We start from the raw sequence: 23,533 nt of genomic DNA, 5'->3' as shown, positions 1-23,533 counted from the left end.
GGCAGGCTCATCTTGTCGGTACCTTTGGAGCAAGGGGATTGGCTGCTGTTTTGTTGTTTCCATTTGGAGCCACTGGACATTTGGATCTGGATTGTTCCCCACGGCTAGGAACGGGAAGACACTGACGCTTTATGGTTTATGAAGCATTTCATTGGAGCCTCACCACCGTGGGAGGAGGAAGGAGAGGAATTTTGTGGATGAGGAAGCTGAATTTGAGTTTTGCCCTTGGTGACTCAGCTGGTAAATGTCAAGGGCAAGATTCAAACTCAGGCCTTCCTGACTCTACCTTGTCCACTCCAGCACTTTACTTTGAGACAGCATAAAGGTAGGAAAGGAATCGCAAGGGAAGCACAGCTCGATGCTCTCAGTTCTGCCCAAAGTAGGGATTGAGCCACTGATTGGGTTTTACCGTAGTCTGAGGGCCCTCGGTCAAAGGAGGCAGAGCTCTTGAAGGTTTGTGCCTTCCTGCCGTACTCCTGCATAAGTATCTCCATCTCACTCTCAGAACAGTAACCTAATCAATATTACCATTGCTTCCAGCACTGGCCTGGAATCAGGGGGCCCCAAGTTCAAATTTAGATTCAGACACTTCATAGCTGTGTGACTTGACAGGTCATTTTACCCCATTTACCCTCAATTTGCCTCAGAAGGAAATGGCAAACCACTTCAATATCTTTGCCAAGAAACCCCCAAAAAGGGTCACAAAGAATTGGACAGGACTAAAAATGACTAAACATTAGAATTCTTGAACACGGGGACTATCTTGCTTTTCTATTTGTATCCCTAGCACTTAACAGTGCTTATCATAGAGTAAGTGCATAACAAATAATTATTATTTTTGAGATTAGATTTCTCAAGGACATCTGCCCCACCCAGATCTAATCCTTCTACTGATTGGCACAAGACCTGCTCCATTTCTGACCTGGAATAGTTCCTCCCTTCTTAGGTGAACCTCCCTTCCCAAGGGCTCACCCTCTTGGTACCAGGCTTAGTGTGGATGCCCAATTGGCACCCTGAGCTCAATTATTTTGCCAGCTTTAGCGTTCCTGGGAGCAGGGATTGCTCTAGGCCCATTCATCTATTTCCCTCTCTCCTTAGAGACTGGCATTCCAAAGGACAGTCTTTTCAGCACCTACTTAGGGTAGCCCAATCCAGAAGTGGGAGAAGCCCAGGCTCTTTCAAATGCTCCCCTGTTGATGATTTTGATAATGAAGTCAAAGCTTTGTATGTTAAACTATTTAGCCATGACATTTAGCCCCACCTGCCTTTTCAGTGACCTTATTTTCTACTATTTAAGTGTCTGGGAAATCAACATACTTGGGACAAATCTGTGGCAGGGAGAGCTTACTGCGGAGTCTCGCCTGCAGCCTTGTAGGCACTAAATTAATATTTGTCGACTAAATGAACGGGTGTATGGCTGAACAAATTAACGGATAGACCAGCTTAGTTCAGGGCTAGCCATTGTCAAGTGCCTGATTTGGGACCCAAGTTTTGGCTAGGAAATGTTTATGGATGACTCAATGTTCCCATGTGGGGGACAAAAAGGTGGCCAGCTGCTCGCAATCAGGTTGAGAGTCTCTCCAGTGGAACCAGATGTCTTCTTTGAGGACCGGTACTAGAATCCTCTTGGAAATCACTCCTGCCACAGGAGGCAAGGAAGCAATGTACAGTTGCCCAGCTCTACAAAATAATTCCGTGGCACTCTGCCAGGCACAAAGGGGAGGCTGGCTGGGATGGGGTCCCCGTTAGGGAGCTTAACACACACACACACAGCTGCTGAAAACTAGCCAGCCCCAGAAGCGGCCTCCTGCCAGGGACACCAGATCTTCCTCGGAATGGTCCGGGCAGCAAAGAAAGGAAACCCAAGTCGGCAGGCTCTATATTAAGAGTCAAACCCTGCGGAGGCAGGAGTTCATCAGAGGTGATAGCTAAGCCAAGTGTAAGAGTTCTAGGTAATATCTTCAGCTCTACTGCTCCATGACTTAATCCCTGGGCAAATCCCATTCATAATACCTCAGTTTCCCCAAGTATAGCTATATTTCTGAAAATTTTCTTGAAGTGTTTTTTGAACAGTTTTGGAAATGTTATTGTCTCAGAGAGATAAAAGAAAAGGATCCTTACGTTTTAAGGAAGAAAACATTGTTCAGTGAGATAATATATATATATATAATGTTTTTTATGAGATAATATATATAAAAATTTAAATATTAAAATAAAAATGAAATTATGCAATGTTTATAATATATGTAAAGTCTTTGAACAACACTAACATGTTATATAAATATGCAACTATTACCATTACTGTGTTCTCAAGTAGCTCACTATTATCTACAGAATTGAATAAACAGATTATGTAGTGAAGCTGAAAGAATATTATATTTGGAGTCAACCTCAAGGATCTAGGTCCAATCTCACTATTTATTCCTTAAAAGCAATGTGATCCTGTATAAATCACTTAGTTTTCAAATCTTTTTTTTTTTCTCTCCAGGGTACCTGGTATACACACCTAATGTCTGAGTTAGGATCTGAACTCAGGTTATAATTCCAAGTATTACTCTATTCACTGTGCTACCTAATTTGTTTTACTTGTTTCTTCCACTGGAATATAAACTCAAAGGGCAAGAAATACTTCATTTTCATCTTTGTTGAATTTGTCATTGTTCACTTGTATCGATTCTTCATGACTTCATTTGGGGATTTTTTTGTCAAAGTGGTTTGTCATTTTCTTCTCCAGCTCATTTTACAGATGAGGAAACTGCAGCAAATAGGGTTAAGTGACTTGTCCAGGGTCATACAGCTAGGAAGTAGCTGAGGCCATATATGAATACTGGACTTTCTGATTCCAGGTTATCCACTGAGCCACCTAGCTGTCTGAAATGTCTAATGGAAAACAAAATAGCCAAGAGGCGAGGGACTGAAACATGATTGAATTAATCTACAAACTAATTTCTTAGTTTCTGGATGTGAGGCATAAACAAGTTCAAATTTAGCTGTGTGGCCTTGGATATTGTCTGCCTCAGTTTCCTCATTTATAAAATCATCTCCTCAGTATTGCTGTGAGGATCAGGTGAGATATTTGTAAAGCATTTAGCACAGTCTGGCACATAGTAAATACTTATTATTATTATTATAATTTATCCTTTACTAATGATGGGGGAGATTTCCTAAAAGGCAAAGTCCATCTGACCCTAATGTCCCCAGGAACTTTGTCCTATTGCAAGAGAACAGTATAATCATGCTTCTGTGTAGACTTTATATTTGTTTACTAACTAGTGCATCTAAGATCACTGACTGATGTAGGATCTGAAGGGACTTTAGCCCATCCAGGTCAACCCTCTCATTTCATGGATGAGGAAACTGAGTCAAAGAGAGGTCAAATGTTTTATTTAGTGTTCCACAAATAGTAGATGGCTGCAATAGAAACTGAATTTAGGTTTTTTCTAGCTGGAAGCTAGGCACTCAGTAGATAATAAAATGCTGTGCCTAGAGTCAGGAAGATTCATCTTTCTGAGTTCAAATCTTGGATTCAGATGCTAGCTATGTGACCCTGGGCAAGTCATTTAAACCCATTTGCCTCAATTTCCTCATGTGTCAAATAAACTGGAGAAGGAAAAGGCAAACCACTCTTAATATTTGCCAAGAAAATCCCAAATGGAGCCACAAAGAGTTAGATACAACTAAAAATAAGACCAGATAGATTTTTATCCATTGTGCCATCTAGCTGGCACAATGCTCTTCGGGGGCAAAGAATATTTTCTTTTTGTCCTTGTATGCCCACCATCCAGTACAGTCTCCTGCATATAATAAATCTTAAAATTTGCTGATTTGAACCAGACCCTCTCCTTCTCTCTGATAGCTCATACATGTAAGACCTAGAATCTGAAGAAATCAGAAATTCAGTGTTCCTGCTCTTTCTTTTTCTTATTTCTTTTCTCAGAAGAGTCCCATTATAATGTGCTCTCTTTTAAAGTCTAGGAAATACTGGGATGAAGCCACAGAGAAACCAAACTGGAGCATCTCATTACAAATCTTTCATTTTGCAGATAAAAAAACTGAGATGCAGGGAGAGAGGAAGTGATTTGCTCAAGATAGTTGTTCTGTTGTGTCCGACTTTTTTTGACCTTGTAAACCATACTGTTCATAGGGTTCACTGTCCAAAGATACTGGAGTGATTTGCCATTTCCTTCTTTAGCTCATTTTGCAGATGAGAAAACTGAGGTAAATGGGGTTAAGTGACTTGCCCAGAGTCCCTATGTGAACTCAGGGCTTTCTGACTCTAGACTCAGTGCTCTATCCAGTGAGCTGCCTAGCTGCCTCCTCAATCAAGATTACATAGGTACTAATTCAAATCTACAAATGTATATTAAATGCTTGTTGTATACAAAACTCTATGTTAAGTACTGCAGATAAAAAAAATGCCTTTAGATGCAATAAGGCTTTGAAATCCAGAAAGAGTGCTAAATTGGGAAGTATGCTAGATTTACAATCAGAGAAGCTGGATTTAAATTTTGGCTCTGCTACTTATTGCCTGTGTGACTTTGTACAAATTACTTAACATCTCTTCAGGTCCCAGTTCTTCACTTGAAACATGAAGGAATCAGACTGACTGTTTGATCTTTAAGGCTTCTGCTTTTAAATTTATGATGTATGATTCCATGAAATAATGCAAGATGAGAAAAGCAGAAGAAATGAATACCCAGTGAACTGTATTGTACCCTGCCTTACTCCCACCAGTTCTCAAACTACGATCCAATCAATTCTACTGCTGCTTCTGGATGGAGGTGCAGCACTCTAGTCCCTCGTGACCTCACTCACAATCCCTGTAACTTTCTGGACCAGAGTGTCTGTCCCCGACTTCCACTACTCTATGTATATTGTTTGATCTTCCAGGAACGAAACTTCTTGAGGGAAGACATTGTCTTTACTTTTATTTTTGTACATTCTTTAGCACAATGCTTAAAATGCCTTTATGTCTTTAATGAATGTTTTTCTTTTAATTCATTCATTCACTAGTAAGGAATAACTGATGGAAAAGATAGTGCAACATTTGAAAGAAAATAAATCTTTTTTTTTTTTTTTTTATAAAAGTGGTATGACAACTTTTGAGATTTGTGTCCTCTGTCGTGTATAATGAACAATCTCTAGTTTCTTTTGCTTCCTTTCCTTTGGAAAAAGGGATACTTTTTGGTTTTTAATGTCACCTTGATTTCTGAACATATTCCATCATCAGAAAGCCATCCCTTGTAACAAAGATTAAACAACAACAAAGGAAAAAAATTTAGTATAGCAAATTCAACCAGCATTTTGCCTGTATCTGAAAGTCTATGAAACATTCCTCACTTATATCACCCAACTTCTGAATTAAGTGAGGCAAATATATTGTCTCAACTATTTTCTGTGCTTATTCTCTTTGGCATTGTGATGTTGAACATAGAATCTAGCTTTATGGGTTTAGGGAATTGGGATTTAGCAAGAAGATAGTTTTCTTTTTCCTGTTAGGGGGTCAAGTCAAGATTTAAATTTCTGAGAGAGAAAAAGATACATGAGGAAAAGAAAATGTGGCAATTTAGGAGATTTCACAGTAAATTACTCATGTCTAATTTTCTCAGTCTTGAATGTAGCAGAGGTCATTTAGTCCCTCCAAAAGGTGGGGGGAATAGTCATCTATTCTAATGAGCAGATCATAATATAGAAAATGGAGGTTCCAGAGATTACATGAGTTGTCCAAGGAAACACAGCTAATTAGGGACAAAGTCAGACTTTGAACTCTGGTCAGTCCCCTGATTCCAAAAACAGCATTATACCCATTCTGCCATGGATAACTTCAGACAGCTGCTTGAGATTAAATGATTTGTCCATGGTCACAAAGTGGTGAGTGTTAAAAGCTAGATTTGACCCCAGGTTTTCCTGACTTCAGGTCTAGCATTGTTGCTATCATGGCATGCTGCTTTTAACAAATCTCGCTACAAGTTTGAAGCAAGTTTGTCTTGTTGAGTGACTGAACACAGAATAAGCAAATCAAAGGGATGCTCGAGGAGTCTGAGTTTCTGTTGCTCTCACACTGTAAATCTCCAACAGCACGTCAAAACCCACCTCCTAAATGTATATATTAGTTTCTCAAAGGCAAGTGTATATTTTTGTTGATTTAAAAAAAGGGGAGCTTAGTTCCCCCCACACCCAATAAAATTGTGGAAGGAAGTAGGAAAGAAAGAGAGAGAAAAAAAAAACCCAACCATTTACCCCACCCTTCTCTTATTTCACATGCTGGAGCAATTAGTCTAGATTATGAAGCCATCTTGCATGTAATGCAGTTAGTTAAATGGTGTAATGCACCAGTTATCCAGTTAGTTGCAGGCAGTGAGGTGGTGATTTAGTTAGTGGAGTCAAATAGAGTCATGATAATCTGATTACTGGGTTGCAATCTGGTAGCAATTGGCTAAGCTGATGGCTATCAGTCTGAGTGGGCTGCAATGGGTGGGCTGGGATTCTGGGTAGAAAGACTGTGTGGGAGCTGTCTATTCCCTCCTGATGGTCCCTCTTCACCACTCCACCCTGACTCCCCCAGCATCCATAACAAGACTGGAGCCTTCTCTCAACAGATATTTTCTCTCAGAGGAGGCCCATCCAGTAGATAGTGTCTGTTCTCAACTTTTGCCAGCCTTTCCTTTATACAATTCCACCTCTATTTCTCTTCAAGATTCTCCTTCTCCTCTCCCTTTTTGAATGTTCTTTCTTCCCTCTGAAGTCTTCTGGGATTCCTAGCTTCTATTCAATCTTTTCTTTCAATTTTTTTTTTATTACCTTCTCCATAAAACCTTTCCTGATTTCATCCCCTTTCCCATTACTTTGAATATATATATATGTGTATGTGTGTGTGTGCATAATTAAATTCAATTTCACAATTATTTAATGTGTTCTCAGCATGTTCTATGCAAGACTCTGCTTTGTTGTTGCTGAAGTCATAGCTGACAACCCCATTGAGGGTTTTCTTAGCAAAGATATTGATGATTTTTCATTTCTTTCTTGAGCTCATTTGATAGATGAGGAAATTGGGACAAGCAGTCATACAGCCAGTAGATGTCTGAGGGCAGATTTGAACTCAGGTCTTTAAGATTTGAACTCCTTTCAATGAACTCTGTCCATTGCACTACCTAGCTATCTGCAAGATTCTGGGGACAGAAACAAAATTGAAACAGTCCCTGCCTTCAAAGAATTTACATTCTACTTGTGTATTTCCCCTGTAGCATGCTCCTGAGGGATAAAGCCTCTTTCATTTTTGTTGATTTGAAAAAATGTCAGGGATTAAGCCGACCGCCAGGATCAGGATTGTGGTAATAGTCTCACTTTCTATTGAGCTGACTTGATTTAATGATTCTTCCTGTTAGGTCTAGCTTAATTTCTTTTACAGGAATAGTGACTAGCCCTGGGATTTCATTAGTCTAAGGAAATTCCAGGTGAGGAAACTTTCTGTATCAATATAAATCAGCATCCTTTGTCTGGCTAAACTAGAGTAAGAGTGTCATTCTGAGATCTTATGTAAGGATTCCTGCTGGCTGTATGTTGACTTAGAAAACCACACACTAACATTATCTATGTCTTATTGTATTTTTATTTATTTTGTCAAACTATTTCCTTTTGATCAGGTTCGGGCAGTTTTAGGAATAGTATAGACTTCAGCTTCCTGTTTGACACTTTTGACTTAAAGCATTGAAAGATTAATAGACTTGTACAGAATTACACTGCCACTACCAGTGGGTATCAGAGGCAGGGCCTACACCCCAGATTTCCTGGATCTAAGTCAGTTTTCTATCTTTTTCAGGCATTGATTGGGTTTTTTGTGATGTGGTAGGGTAAGTAATAGGGCCAACAACTTCTTCATTTCAAAGCAAGGATGTCTTTATATGTTTAAAAATTATTGACGATCTCTCACCCCCAAAATGCTTCTGTTTATGTGGGTTATCTATCAATATTCACCATGCTAGAAATGAAAAACATTTTAGTATTATTATGAAAATAGTTTTGGTTCTTCTCTGGAAACCAAAAGCATCTTGGGGACTCTCAAGGGATTGCAATTTGAGAATCATTGGTTAGACTCCTGAAGCTAAGCAGGATATAGGAAAATTCAATTCATTTGGCTCTTTCTTTTTTTCCCTTTTTCACTCAGTTCTACTTCCATCTTCCTTGAGGGGACCTCCAAAAAGCAGAGGTTAGAAGAGCATCCTGGATTTTGGAGATGCCATTATATATGGATCAGGGCAATTAGGTGGTAAAGTAAATACAGAGGCCTGGAGTCAGGAAGATTTCACCTTCCTGAATTCAAAGATGGCCCACTGTATGACTCTAGGCAAGTCGCTTTACCTTGTTTGCCTCAATTTCCCCATCTGTAAAATGAGCTGGAGAGGGAAATGGCAAACCACTCCAGTATTTTACCAAGAAAACCTTGAATGAAGTCATGAACAGTTGGACACAATTGAAAACAAAATTATAGGAGGATTAGAGGTTTTAGAACTAGAAGAGATCATCAAGGTTTTAAAACTAGAAGAGATCATCATGTTCAGTCTTATTTTACAGATGAGTTGAGGGCTGGAGAAACAAATGACTTGCATGAGATCACATGGATGGGAGGTAGGATTTGAATTCAGGTCCTCTGACTCCACTATGTGAAACCAGAAGATTTTGTTATACTTGCTCCTAAAGTGGAAGAAAGTTGCCCTCTTTGAAAGAGCTGGTCCGTATAAATTGAGGGAGGGAGAGGATGTTAAACTCTGGAAGGTTCATCTGACTAATAGCAGTATGACATACTGCAATCTTTATAGTCACTGCAGTTGGAACTGCTCCTATTTGCAGGGAGGTTCAATGGTCCCCCTTCCCACCCCAACCCCATCATTTTAATGTCACATTCTGGGGTGAATTGTTAATAGCTACTGCCACCTAGTGGCCTCTCCTCCTGCAGCACTCCTGGCACAGAGACCCCAGGAATACTGCCCCTCTGGACCCTTAACATTTTGCCAGGTATAGAATGGCTGAGTGATAGCAATGGAAGAAGCCTTGAAGATCAAGGGTGGGACTTGGTCTCTCTGTCTCTCTCCTTCTCCCTTCCCACCCCCCCCCCCCATCTCTTTCTCTTCTCCTTTTCTTCTTCTCCCTCCAAGTTTGTGTTCTTCACCACATAAAACAGAGCTTACACCCACACCCACACCCCTCCTTTTTTTGCCTCATCCCCCATGAAACAGAGAATCTACTACCAGTCACAAACCAATATCCCGAGGTCCCTCTCTAAAGTAAGAGGAGCTGGAGGCTCACCTGCTGTGTTCCATGACAGCGCCCTTCAACTCCCATTCCCAGGGGCTGAACCCAAGCAAGATACTTCAGGGAAAAGTTTCCAGACTACCCAACTTCCCCATTTTTCAAAATGTGACGTATAAAGAGACTGATGTAACTGGGAAGGAATCTGCTGGAGGTTTAGGTGTACCAGGCGATGGGAAAAGAGAACATGGAAGATTGATTACTGATAGTCTGCTGTTGACCAAAGTGCTTCTTTCCCCCATTATCACCAGAGCCATCATTGCGACTGAAGCCTCTGCTGCCAGGGCTGCACGCAGCTGGACGGTGGAATAAAGGCGCCTGTGGAAGATGCTTCAGTCTGCCAGGAGGCCAGTCCCTGTAGGGAGCTGTCCACAGCAACTGCCATTTCAGTGAAAGCCAGAAGCCAAAGAAGGAGAAACCAACAAGAGGTAAATGAAAGGAAACCGGTTTCTCTCTGAAAGAAGGCATTCCAGGCTTCCTCCGGCAAACTTGCCACTTTCTCTGCCCCGATCTTTCCTTCCCTACCTGTGAGAGAATTTCTCTCCTTCTGTTGGGAAGAGAGTATGGGGAAATGGCTGGAGCAGACATAATGCTGTTGTTAGAAAATGAAATCTGGCAGTGCTCCAGGTGTCTTGTTTTGTTGTTTAAATGTTTTAGTTGTGTTCAATTCTTAATAACCCTATTTGGGACTTTCTTGATAGAGATACTGGAGTAGTTTGCTATTTCCTTTTCCAGTTCATTTTACAAATGAGTAAACTGAGGCAAATAAGGGAAAGTGCCCATGGGCACACAATCAATGGTTTCCTTCTCTAGCTCATTTTACAGATGAGGAAACTGAGGCAAACAGAGTTAAGTGATTTGCCCAGGGTCATACAGTTTGGAAATGGCTCAGGCCAGATATGAACTCCTTCCTGATTCCAAGCCTGGCATTCTATTCACTCTGTTTTTAAATTAAATCAGCCAGCATCTTCTCTTCTTCCTCTCTGCTGTTACAATTCTCATTCTTCATTCCTCCTTTCCACACTCTTTCTCTCTGTCTCTGTCTCTCTCCACCTATCTCCCTCCTTCTCTGTCTCCCTCCCTCCCTCTATGTCTCCTTCCCCCTTTCTCTGTTTCTTTTCCCCTTCCTTTCTGTCTCTGTCTTTCTCTCTCCTCTCTCTGTCTGTCTCTCTGTCTGTCTCTTGTCTCTGTCTGTCTGTCTGTCTGTCTTTCTCTCTTTTCTTCCCTCCATTGTCTTTCTTATCCAGGCTGGAAATACAGCAGCCTTTTATGGGCCTGATCAATAACTGATTAATTTCTCTACTTTCCCAGCTTGGATTGGTTAACTCCTCCCTAGTCAGTTTGAAGCCCCTTGCTCCTCTGAAACTCACCATGTTGGTGCTACAATTAGTGTAAATAGCTTGGAACTCTTGAATTCAAACTTTTCCAGCAGTGGAGACTGTTGGAGAATTCTCCATCATACCCAGTTCTTTGTTATAGTTTAAAGGAAAAAGAAGCAAAATAGAAAGAGCACTAGATTCAGAACCCGAGTGCCAAGGTTCAAATCCTGAGTATGACTTATATTACCTTAATACTCTCTCAAAGACTTAGTTTCCTTATCTAGAAGATGAATGGGTTGTATTAGATAATTTCTAAGATTCCTCCTATATTTAAAGCCAAAATTCCATGATCCTAAGTCAGGAAAAGTAGCTCAGTGGAGAGAGCAACAGGTCTGGAGTCAGGAAGACTAAGAATTCAAATCTAGCTTCAGTCCTGTTGCTCTCTTCCACTGAGCTACTTTTCCTGACTAGCTGCATATTTCTGAATTTCATTCTGTTTGCTTCAGTTTCCTCCATATTCAAATGTAAAGCATTTTTAGAAAATGTGATGTGAATGGAGTCAAAATATACAGTACAAATTCCAACTCTGTCATGTAGTGACCTGGGGCAAATCACTGACCTGCTCTCTGAGATCCCTGCACTCTGTTGTCTATAATACTTTGAAAGAAGTGAATGAGAGAATGAGTTCTGTCAGTGTACATTCGAAGGATTTCCTTAAGAAGCGCACACAGCTCAGACAGAGCTTGAGTCTTCTTTTTGGGGGGGGGGAGGGTTGTATTTTATTTTATTTTTTTACATGTATATTAACTTTTAAAATACACATTTCTTAATGAAGTATGTTGGGAGAGAAAAATCAGAACAAAATGGAAAAACCACAACAGAAGAAAAAAAATAGAAAAAAAAGTGAACATAACATGTATTGATTTACATTCAATTTCCATAGTTCTCTTTCTAGGTACAGATGGCATTTTTTATCCAAACTCTATTGGAACTGCTTTGGATTTTAAAGAACTAAATCTTTCATAGGTGATCATGGCACAATCTTGCTGCTATTGTGTACATGTATTCCTGGTTCTGCTTTGAACCTTCTTCAGAAAAGGACAATAGAATCACAGATCTAGAGAAGGAAGGGGCTGCAGAGGCTAGTCCAGCCCCCCCCCCCCAATTTTTACATATGAGGAAACTGAGGCACAGAGAAGTTATGGGATTTGGCTATCAATAATGAGTTGGGATTTGAACTTATGTGCTTTTACTGTTGCTATAATCCAGGATTTATGTACAGGAGGATATGGAATTGGGGCTTCAAGGACTGGTTTGAGTTGCTTTTCAATGGCTGAGCAAGGGCATCGTAAAACAAAATCCATTGTTTGTTTACCTTCCTGCCAGACCCTCAAATTTGTCTTTTTCTACTTTGATGTTGTGTAGCTGGCTCTGGTTTAGGAAATTCCAAGACTCACTGTCATGCTAACATCATCTCTAACACAAAACCCCCTTCCCAAACAGAAGCAGTCCACCCTTCAAGCCAGAAGATAGAGCGAACATTTTCCCAGCATAATAACTTTTCTAGTTCCTAGAGGGAGACCTCTAGAGTCTAGACCACCAGCCCAGGCCTTCAAACACACACACACACACACACACACACACACACCATTTGAAATCTGGTGACAGTACAGTTCATACTCATCAGTCCTTGGCAAACCATTGGTTTTGCTTCCTTCAATGCTGGTGAACTTCATCTTATTCCATGGCACAGATACTGTATGTAGATAGTAATAAGGAGACCCAAGAGAAAACTTATCTTTTCAGTCTTACTTCATAATGCTCCCCTTCCTGCTCACTCTGGTCATGCTGGCTGGCCAGCTGATGTGCACATATACGTACAGACATATCTTCCACCTCTATGCCTTTGTAGAGGTGATCTGCTGTGTCTGTAGTAGACATCCTTCTGCCTCAGAATTTCTATCTTACTCCAAAGATGCTCATCTCAGCCTCTATACAAAACTATGTCTGATCTCCCCAATAATTCACATTCTCTCCTTTTTTGAAATAACTTTAAATATATTTTCTATCTCTTACTTGTGTTCTTTTGTATCTCTCTAATAGGCCCTTGAGGTCTGGGACCATTATTTTTCTTTTGTTTCCCCATTGTACCTAGCACAAAACCTTTACTCGATCTAAGATTTCATGAATATAGGGAGCACCCAGTGAAGAACTTCCTCTATAAATGCCCATCAGCACTTTCTAATTCTTTTTGAAAAATGTCTAGAGTGAATACTGTCAGTGGCAGAATTTGAATCCAGGACTTTCTGCTCCCTTAGATTAGCATTTTATCTGCTTGGTATTGCACACAGTTGACTCAATAAATGTTTGTTATTTTAAATTTGGGATGGACCCAAATCAAAACCAAATAATCCCAAGCCCATCTCTTAGGAGGGTGAATTAATTGGCCAATTTTTTCCTAATGAAGGAAATATCTTGGTATATGATGTGATAGGACATTTTTACTGAGAATTCTATTCTTTCTGCAGGAGAATGAAAGGAAATAGATCATAAATATCTGTATTCATAAACAGAAGTTTTCTGACCCATACCTGGCAGGCTTCATCTTTATTCCAGTTCAAAGGCAGCTGTGAGATAGTCCTTTGGAACAATCCCGATGAAGTTATTCAGTTCTCCAACCCACCAGCCATACATGTTATACTCCTGAAAGAGAGGGAAGGAAGACAGTTACTGCTGGGATTTGGTCATGCTGCTGTCCATTTCTTACAACATTCTCATGGGAAAACTGTATATGTGTATTGATTGATTTGTTATTAATTGTATTGATATTGTGTATTAATTACACATCAATTGATAATGCATTGATTTGAGGGTTTACTCTGTGGCTAAGCTCTGGGGATACAAGTACAAGCAAATGAAATAGTCCCTGCCCTCAAAAGGCTTACATTCTAATTGAGGATAACATATAAAACTAGCATTTGAGCCTGGTATGGCATGGAGTTGTCCCAGAAGAGACAGTTGAGATCTGGTTCTGGGCAGAATGAGGCAAAATCTTGCTTTCAGAGTTTAGCATCGTCCTAGGATTAGAGTTCAAGGTTCTGTTGGAGAGAGATGAGGACAATGGTTGGAGTTCAAACTTCTCATTTTCAGTTCAAACTCCTCAGTTTAGGTTAAGAATTAACTGATATGTCCTTTGTCACATATCTTATAAATGTTGAAAAGCGGGGAAGGGAGTTCCAATTCAGATGTGCCTGATACAAATCCATTGCTTTTTTCCACAATCCTTCCTCCCCCACTCCCCAATGTCTTCCAGGTCTCTTCCAAGTCAAACAACCTGGGAGCTTTCAGCATTGTCTCCTTTTACAACCTATTTTCCTGATCTCTGGGATTTATGCAACCGAAAGCTATCTCTCTACACCTGCTGGGGTTATTGAAGGAGCTCTGAATTATGACCCATCACCAGGGTAATGCAAAGGCTACATTCTTAGATGAAAATTTGACATTTTTCTAAAGAGCAGTCTTAGTTATTTCTCTGGTACTTTCCCTTGGTGATTGAGTAGGCTTACAGCTCCAAGGTAGGTGGCAGGAAGAGAGCAGCTGGAGCCATCCCTGGAGACTTCTCAAATGACTCCTCCAGCACCAGAGAAAAGCTTGCATTTGGCCAGAGGGGTTGGGTCTGAAATTGCTGGGAAATATTTTCTTTGTTGTGATCAGAAGCTCTTAAAAGAGAAAAAATGTGTCCAAATTAATGCCGAATTCATTTCCCACCTTCTACTAAGCCTCAGGTTACTTTGTTCTGAAGTGCCCTTTTCTGGGCTTGTCTGTATTGTCTTAAACTTCCTTCCTCCAACTTAATTGTGCAAGAATTAAGGACTTCTCTGTAGTTCTGCTCTGTGTTATCATCCTACTAGGGCCCTTCATCTCAGTCCTGGAGGAAGTAAATTTTATATTCTTAGCCTTCTCTCTACTTCATAGGCAGGGGTTTGGAGGCTTAATGGAACAATGTGTTTCAAGATCTTCTTGATCAGAATGACTTGTCTGTTAGGGATTTGGAATTAACCTCTCAGATACTGTCCCATTTGTGATGTGCCTGTTTTGGGAGTTGAGTCAGGGCCCTGGGCTTATACTTCCTGGCTTCTCCTTTAGAAGATGCTGGGTCAGGGAGGATTAGATCGTGGGGAAATTATTTTCTGTCACTGAAAAGAGGGAGCAAGCAGATGAGGCTCCAAAGGGCAGCACAGAAATACCGAGCTCCAAGTTAGTGTTGTTTAGCTTGAGGTGAACACCGGACCCTACTGTTTTCAGATGCAATAGCATCACCACAGTGGCAATAATTGAAATGAGTGGAAAAAACCCTCAGTCCTTGAAAACAAAAAGAAATGTACAGCAATACAAGAAGGATAGTACTGAGCCTCAGAGATTACATCCTGCCATCAGAGCCTGGGAATTGAATCAGGGGACCTAGCGGGCCCAGAACCTGACTGCCTCTTTCACATTTTGTCCCTTGGCAGAGTACCAGAAGGGCTATGGGGCTGAGATGTTTAAAGTATGAATGGAGAAAACGAAAGCCTTTTTCTTCATTCTGCAAATCCCCCACCCCTCCCATGTACTGCTATAGCCCGGGCAGAACACCACGAGGTATTTTAAAATAATTTCTGCTTTGATGAATTGCTGGGGAGTCCACAATTGCTCATAATCAAAGGGAGAAAAATGCAAATTAGATCCGGCCGAGCACGATCACCACCAAACGTTTATTTCACTGCACAGTGCCAGAAAGAATTAAAACAACATTAAACTCACAGCAATCATGTTTAAGCCCTCGTTTCCAAGTGCCAAATTGCACCACTCTGGATCATACAGATGTTCGTTAATTATGCTAATTTTTATTAAACTATTAAAACGAAGAGAACACTGGCTCAGCCAGGCAGACCCCAGCGCAGAGTGAACTCTGCTCTTGTCTGGAGGTGTTAATTTACTTGAGTTTGGATGAAGTTGCTGATTCTTGTATTTTAGTTTTTGGGTAACAAGGGAGAACAGGATTCCTGGAATCAGCGATCCCATCATAGTCTGAATTTTCTCCATTTGGATATTGGGAAACACTGACTATAATAAGCTAATATCATGGAGTTCCTTACCCCCTCTTCCCACTTTTTTTTTTTTTTTTTTTTTTGCACTGGACAGTTGGGGTTACGTGACTTGCCCAGGGTCACACAGCTAATAAGTGTCAAGTATCTGTGGCCCCATCTGAACTCAGGACCACCTGACTACATTCACTGTCTCAACTCTCAGTCCTTAATGGGGAAGTGCACCTTTACCCAGACCAAGGGAGCAAGTACCATATCTCAACAGATTGTTCCAAGGCACTACAGCTCACACAGCAACACATCCACACAAATGGAGTCAGCTCTCCATGCATGCACATAGCTATGTTATCTCGATGCCCTGCACCTTTGTGCTCAGAGATGTCAACCACAAGGGTTCCCAGGTAAGACTCCAAGAGTCCACACATTTTTCCATAGCCGTTCCTGTTTCTGGCCATGCTCTGTTTTTAGAAGCTTTTATTTTAACGAGCCCTCTCACCATAAAGAGTTTTAGACTCAATTAATCTCTTCCCAGCTCTTCATCCACCCTGTGCCCCTCCTTTCTACCCAAATAATGAAAGAACTGGAAAAAGAATGGCTCTTTGGTTCCGGTTATCTCTGGCTGGAGGACAGAGCAGCTTCTGTATGGAAGAGCAACCTGAAATAGACGCAGTCCTCCTTCCTCATCAGCAACCATCAACAGTGTTTATGGGGGATCTCGCAGTCCCATAAAAGGATTTATGCGGCTAATCTCCATCAACAAGGAAAAAAAAAAAAACCCCACCAAACCTGCCATAAAAAAGAACAGCAAATTCTATAAACAAAAAAGCAGTATGGCCACCAACAACGGGCGGATCACACAGCTTGAATCTGCCTCAAGTGGTTTCCCTGTCGCTCTTTATAGCTTCAAGACTATCACGGACCTCCTTAGTGCTCCTCCTGTCACAGGGCCCTGAGTCCCTGTGTGGTGCTGCAAATACCCTGTCAGTAGGTGTCAGGGGATATCAGGGGAAAAACAGCAGGCGCCCATCATAAGCCTTAAAAGAGATTAAATACCCCCACTACGTGATTGCTACATTTTAATTTCTCTCCTCCCTGCTGGTTCCTATTTGTATAATCTCTTACACGGCTCCCCTGGAGTAGCACAGACATGACCTGGAATGACCACTCTGTCCTGGGATGAGAATTCAATTTCCAGGCTCAGTGAGTCTTGGGTTGTTCCAACAAAAGGCATTTCTCTATCCTCCTTTAGGGTACAACGGAAACCAAAGCCTCTGTGGTCTTGGAGGCCTGGGCCTATCTCATCAATCCAGCTACTCTTGCTTTCTTGGGGTGAAAGGGGAGTTTGAATTCTATGTTTCCAGACTTGGCTTTCCCAGTGTGATTCACAGCTTCCACAATGAGTTTCACCTTCCCTGCTGAAGGGGCCATTTCTTCCTTGGCACAAGAGACAACTAAACTGGTTTATTCCTTCTAGACAGTGACTGGAAAGTTGTGTCTTTTGAGGGCTTCATTCCAAACCCACAAGATAGTTTCTGGAACGGCTTCCTTGACACTCTCATTGCTCTTGAGAACATTAATGACAAAAACTTCCTTCCTGGAAATCCTCTTTCCTTTCTAATGGGGTTCCCCTAAGCCTCAATGGGACAGAAGTCCCTGAAAATTTTTTATATCTTTATACTTTTTAACATCCTAAGTTCATTCCAGCAGGCTTTGTAAACGACATGATTCTATTACAGGAGAACAATTGATCAGTTCTTAATACAGAAAATCAATGACTCATTGATATACGTACAGGAAAGGCTAATCAATCACATAATTATTGGTTTATGATTGCTTATTCTTTTTATGAGTAGTGGTGTATCATATATTATCATTAGGGTTTTTTTTCAAAAAGAGAATTCTTTTTTGTAAGCAATGCAGTTTTTATGTTATTCTGGAATCAGATTATTATTCTGGATTGGCCAAGGATTTTCCAATTTTTAAAATCCTGCTTGGTACCAGAGCTGTTTGAAAATTTATTGCCTTCTTAGGATGTCAAAAATTAAATGAAGTCGAGCCTTCATGATAAATACTACCCCCTCCAACTTCTGAGAAAAACAAGGCTGGAAGGCAGGAATGACTCACTTACAGGCAAACAGGTGCCAATTTCCTGGCACAAGTGGTTTTATGTTGAGTGTTTTCAGAGGGAGAGGGGAAATGGTCAGCTGGGTGGTCAGTGAATTAGGGGAAGCTGGAACCTATGAAAGGTTCAGAGCTTCCCATTCTGCTCTAAAACCTCTGGCAGCTTAGAGAGTTTGCCAGGCAGGCTTCACTCCTTGTCTTGGGTTCTTGGCAATCATTTTCTTCTCTTTCATTATTCAGAAATTTGGTCTAATAAATCATAATAAAAATGAATTATTAACATGGCTCTGTTGAACCATTATTTATTTGTTGTTACCGGGAACTTGCTAAACATAATTCTGTGAATCGGTGGTGGATGGTTCTGATTGTAAGGGGCCTCTCCTGGCCAAGTTCAGTCATTGGGGCAGACCGAGGCAAGTAGGTTATCTTCCTGTAGCCTCCCTACAAGGGCATACAGCAAGGTGGGATGGGGCAAAGAGTCCGTGAGTCTGAATGTGCTTTTAGAAGGAAAGAAGAACGTTTTGAGGGTTTAAAAGGAGAGGAGGAGGTCAGCCTCTCGGGGTGTCGAGTTTCTTGGGTACTGAAGAAGTATTGGGGTGTCTGAGGTCCATAGGCTGACGGTAGCGCTCTGAAAGCTTAAACTGGATGTTTATAGAGTAGGGATCGTGACCCATGGCACATTTTCACGCGTGGGCATCCCGAAGAGAGGAAAATAGAGCAGTGAGGTTAAAAGTCAAGGTTGGGCGTATCCAGTCAGGGACGGGACGGGGACGAAGCTACTACTCCCTTTGGACCCCGAAGAAGAGGGATGGGAGAACTGGGAAGAGAGGTGAACACATGGCTACCCAGGAGGGCCAGGCAGAAAGGACGGCATTCAGGAACAATAGAGAATGTACCCATTCGCTCGGAGCCGACAGGATTGCTATGCCATGTGAGACTGCCGTATTAATATGTATTCCATAAACGGAGCAGCTCCCAGCTTTGCGCGGTTCTGTTTTGTTCTGACCGCAGTAGCAGCCTCAGGCACCACAACACAATTTGGAAACAATGTGACGGAAATGTTTAATCTGCTCGGCCCATCTGTGCTGCGTATTTCTCCAGATCTCCCTGAGAGAGGCGCCTCGAATCTCCACTTTGCCTTTAATATTCTCCTAAATCACCTCCCGACTGCACTTCAAGGGCCATTGCTACAATATCACAGGTTCATCTAAAGTGCAACGAAAGGGGGGGGGGGGGGGGGGGGGGGGGGGTTTTTTTTTTTTTTAAAGTAATTTTAAAAATGTTCAATAGTATTTAATTTTTTTATTTTAAAATAATTTCAGAAGATTGTCTTTTCCGGTAACACACTCACCCCCTCCTATATATATATTTTTTAAAGAACGTGGAAAAAAAAAAGTTATTCTACTGTTGCCGTAAGGTTATTGAGGCTGTTTGGTGCAAAATAGGACAGGATGGAGTGGAATCGTTCTCTGAAGAATTATTTTTATTAATCTTGATTCTCGCAATTGGAGATGGGGGGCAGGAGGGAAGCTCATTTTCTCATTTCTCTCTCCCGTGTACCTCGGGCATGTGGTGCTTGCATCTGGGGTTTGTGTCTTTCGGCTCTGCAGTCTCTGGCAGCCTGGGCCAACAGGCCTTTCCCTGCTCTAAGCCTCTCACCTTGCCCTGGGCAGGTGCCCTTGCTTTCCTGCCAGGTCACTGTGCCTTGATGTAGGAAAGGACGGGGCCTGCTCCTCCAATTTAAGTTCAAACTGGAAGTGCTCTTTTTTTAAGCGATCCCAGTCTCTGATTTTGCTTTATTTATTTATTTATTTTTGCCACAAAAACCTTCCTAGGAAAGGTGTTGGGGGAGGGCAGTGTATCAGAGCCCAAGGTGGGTTTTGGGGAGAAAGGGAGAGAAACCATGTGAAGTCACCCCTATTTCTGAACAGAGACAAATGGAAGAGGATTGAGGCAGGGCCCAGGAAATTAGGATTCCTTTTGCTCTGCGAATTAAAGAAATGAATAATTTAATCCTTAAGATTGTTCTGGCGAGGGAACGGCAACGTCCCAGTTGCGAAGCCCTACAGCCTGTCGGTGTGTTACATCATCTGCACACATCGGAGTTTCCATGGCAACCCCTTATAGCTTCATTTCCTGAATCCCTCTAGGGGGTGTCACAGCCAGATCCACCTGCTTTTCACCCTACCCTCAGTGGGGTCATGGCGAGGTCGCCAGAATAAATGAACGTGGGTACTAATGATGTGTTTACTGGCTGTTTATGCTCTGTGTGTGTCAGGGGCACTCACATTTAGAGAGCTCATTATGGCTGCAATTAGAATGCACCATCGCTAGATATTTAACTCCTTTTTCTTTTAAATTAGCATTTTAATAACATTCTTTGAGCAGAGAAACAAAATGACCATTTTTCACGGACAAACTTCTAGCTGTAGGTGCAACTTTAATGGTAAAGTTGTTGGAAAGAGAAGGGAGGAGGTGTGGGGGGAAAGACCATTCTTACCACCTTACCCTCTTCTTTTACTGAAAGGATATTTTTATTATTTGCTATCTAACGCACTCGATTTCCTAAATTTGTTTGGAATCCAATTATTATTATTATTTTTTTAATGCAGTTGAAAGAAAGGCGCTCTTTGCTGGATGGACATTTGGAGCTACTGAAGTTAACTTCCCAGGTTCTTTGCCAAAGGGAACCAAACAATGGCAGGAATGTATGAGATTTTGCCTAGTCCGGAGATGCTCTCTGTAAGATGGTACAGTGATTAGATGATCTACTATTATCAAAATATCTCTCTACAGTAACCCCAAGGGCTGCTTCCTTTAAAAAGGTCACTGCAATTATTTTCTCTTTCTGTTTCATAATTCTCCAGATTGTCTTTTACGACTGTATAAAAATGGCAAGACCCTTGTAATTATACAGGAGGCAAAGGAGAAAGAAGGATGAAAAATAATAACATCAGTAATAACACTTGGCACTTGAAAATGGCAAGATCTCTAGGAGGTAGGAGAGAGAATGAGCACAGAAGCTGTAAAGAAACCCACCTACTACTTCACCCCTTTAGAAGGTTCTCCTGGTTTCAGTAAAGTAGGAAAAGGCTTAATTTTAGGAATTCAGCCTTTGCACCTCTTCTGGAGCATCTGCTTGTTTACAGATAGTGTTGGTTGAAAGTACAGTGAAAAATAACAATTTGAATGTTCGATTATCTATCCCAGTCTGTTCCATTTTCATTATTTATTTCCTATAAATCGGGACCTTGCTGAACATAATTCTGCAGACAAGGAGGTGGATGGGACAGCCGACGTGAACGGGGAGATAGATAGTGGGTGCGTGTAAGATAGATGCTATGCGTTTATGAAAAGGAACAGTATGTCTGCTCCTGAACATCCACAAAGTCAGGCAGGCAAGCGTGTAAACTATAAAAGGTATTTATAGGTGGAAAAAAAAACAGGTACAAGGGAGACAGTGTGGGAACAAGTGTACACACACACACACACACACACACACACAGAGAAAAGGTTTGCTCCTCTGGCTCTTCTGGAATCCATGTCCAAGTTTTGCCAAAGAGGTGCCATTCTTACACTGGGCTCTGTGTCAGTTCTCACAGGCCTTTCCATGACAACAGACATGGAAGGATTTCACAGTCAGAAGACTTGGGAGGTCAATAGTTGAAAAAGCAAGAATTTAGACCCACAATGAAGAAGGATTTTCATAGAGGCCAGAACGATCCCACCAAAGAGTCTTTCCTCAAAAGAAAAAACCGTAAAAGGCATAGTTGAAAATGAGGCATTTGTTTAAAAAAAAAAAAAAAGGTTTAAAATGTTCACTCTTCTGTATCAGCTCAGTAGCACCTTAGAATCTGCCATTTCATAAATAAAATACGGATAGCATTGACTATAATTTGGTGATAGCTACCCCAGGACATATCGAGATACACTTCTGTTATTTTAATTAAATACTGCATTATGGTTTGTGACAACCACAGAGCTATAGCGTAAATGAATTTGGAATTAAAGTGTTACTTAGGCATCCAGTAATTTTTGTTTCATTTCTCAGTTTTACAAAGCAAATAGCTATAAAATCAAGATGTTTGTTCGTTTACAGATGCAACGGTTTGTTTCTCTCTCTCTCTGTCTCTCCACTTGTACAAAAAAGAAGACACTGTTTTGAGCCCAGCTCTCCAACACTTCTGGCTTATGAGCCACATCACAAAGAAAAATACCTCCCCTTGACTGTAATGTGAAATGCTGAATATTAATTGCTAGTGTTACTCTTATCTTCCTAGCCGGGTTCTGTCTTTTAACAATTATTCTGATGGGCAACAGTATTAGTCAGCCAGAAGATTTTTCTCCTTTGTTTAACAGTTTGTCAGCCTATTTAATTTAATTTAATTAAAAAAAATCCTAAAGTTCACAGGGATTTCTAGAAGTTTTTTGTTGTTTTTTTTTTGTTTTTTGGAACTCCCGCTTCCTCTGCTGTAGAAGCAAGAAGGTTTAGGAGAGAAACTGCTGCATTTGTGGGTTGAAAAAATTTGTTGTAAGTTCCTGCATCTAAAAAAAAATAAAATGTGTTTTTCATTCCAGTGATATTAATGTCTCTTTAATGAAATAAAAGAGGGCATTACGGTTTGGGAATAATCAATTGGTTGGTTTAAATGTCATTTCCCTAGCAAATCAGGAGAAAGGCTCTGAATATTCTCATCTGTCAGGTGCAGATATTCTCACAACATTTAATTCTGCAACAAGATGATTACATATTGAATTTGGGGAAACAATTGTGTTTTAAAAAAATTTATCACATTTCAGAAATAAAAGTTTCAAATGCAAGTTTTCTGAAACTATTTTCTTTCCTGACCAAGTCTGGAAATAAACATAATCATTTAAAATTTCATCTCCTATACCATTTATTTTGGTGGTTTGTTCATTCCTGATTTTTCTTGAACTAATTGTCCCTAAATCCTCTATAACTATAAGCAACATGAAAATTGCTACTTCAACTGTGCATTATCTGGTTTTTAATCTATATTAATATTTTTCTAGCATAGCCAAAGGACTAAATTTATCTATTGCCACAAAACAAGGGAACCTTATAGGTTTGGGGAATCAGTTCTTTTTGAGAAAACCATTATACGGAAACAAAGCTTTCATCACCCATTTTAAATAGAGAATCTCATTGAAATGTCATCTAGTCTTTTTGGCAGATTAGTGAGGAGTTTATTACTAAATCTCTGTCTAATAAACGTGGAGTTGACTCTAGAGAAGCTGCTTGTTATAATACTGGCTGCGGAAAATGGAGGGAACGTCACTGTTAAAGACACAAATTTTCCCCATAATATATTCGAATGGAAACCTCCGAATCCAATACTACATGGGCATATCTAATAAATTCACAATATTTCAGCCTCAACAGCCTTCACCGGTTAGTTTTAAAGATTTATGTGGTAAAAAATTACTCAGTGATGAATATAGTTTATTCTGTGCCGTATTGGAGGTATAAGGAATTAAACTACCGTCTTTAACAGTGAATTTATTATTACCTCTGTCAAAAGACGAAGCCTTTAACAGCATTTGTTATAAATTCACTGCAAAATAAATGGCTGGATTTTTTTTTTTTTTTTTTTTTACACTGGAGTTTGCAAAGCAACGGGCGGTTCTGAGCATTAACCCAACCCCATGATGGTTTAGATTGGTTCTAGGTAAACACTTTTT

The 23,533-nt window shown here is 40.7% G+C and overlaps 1 protein-coding gene across 1 annotated transcript in view; it reads right to left on the bottom strand.

Moving 5' to 3' along the window:
* SKAP1 (src kinase associated phosphoprotein 1) overlaps positions 1-23,533 on the bottom strand; it is a 380,537-nt gene that overhangs the window by 4,317 nt on the left and 352,687 nt on the right. The window contains exon 11 of the mRNA XM_031968654.1: positions 13,217-13,328. Coding sequence (XP_031824514.1) covers positions 13,233-13,328 — 96 coding nt within the window. The 3' untranslated portion in view covers positions 13,217-13,232. The remainder of the gene's footprint in view (positions 1-13,216; positions 13,329-23,533) is intronic.

This window comes from Sarcophilus harrisii, chromosome 4 (assembly GCF_902635505.1).
Source record: "Sarcophilus harrisii chromosome 4, mSarHar1.11, whole genome shotgun sequence".
Classification (NCBI taxonomy): Eukaryota; Metazoa; Chordata; class Mammalia; order Dasyuromorphia; family Dasyuridae; genus Sarcophilus; species Sarcophilus harrisii.
The sequence above is the reverse complement of the archived record's forward strand: the minus strand, read 5'-3'. Positions and strand labels throughout refer to the sequence as shown.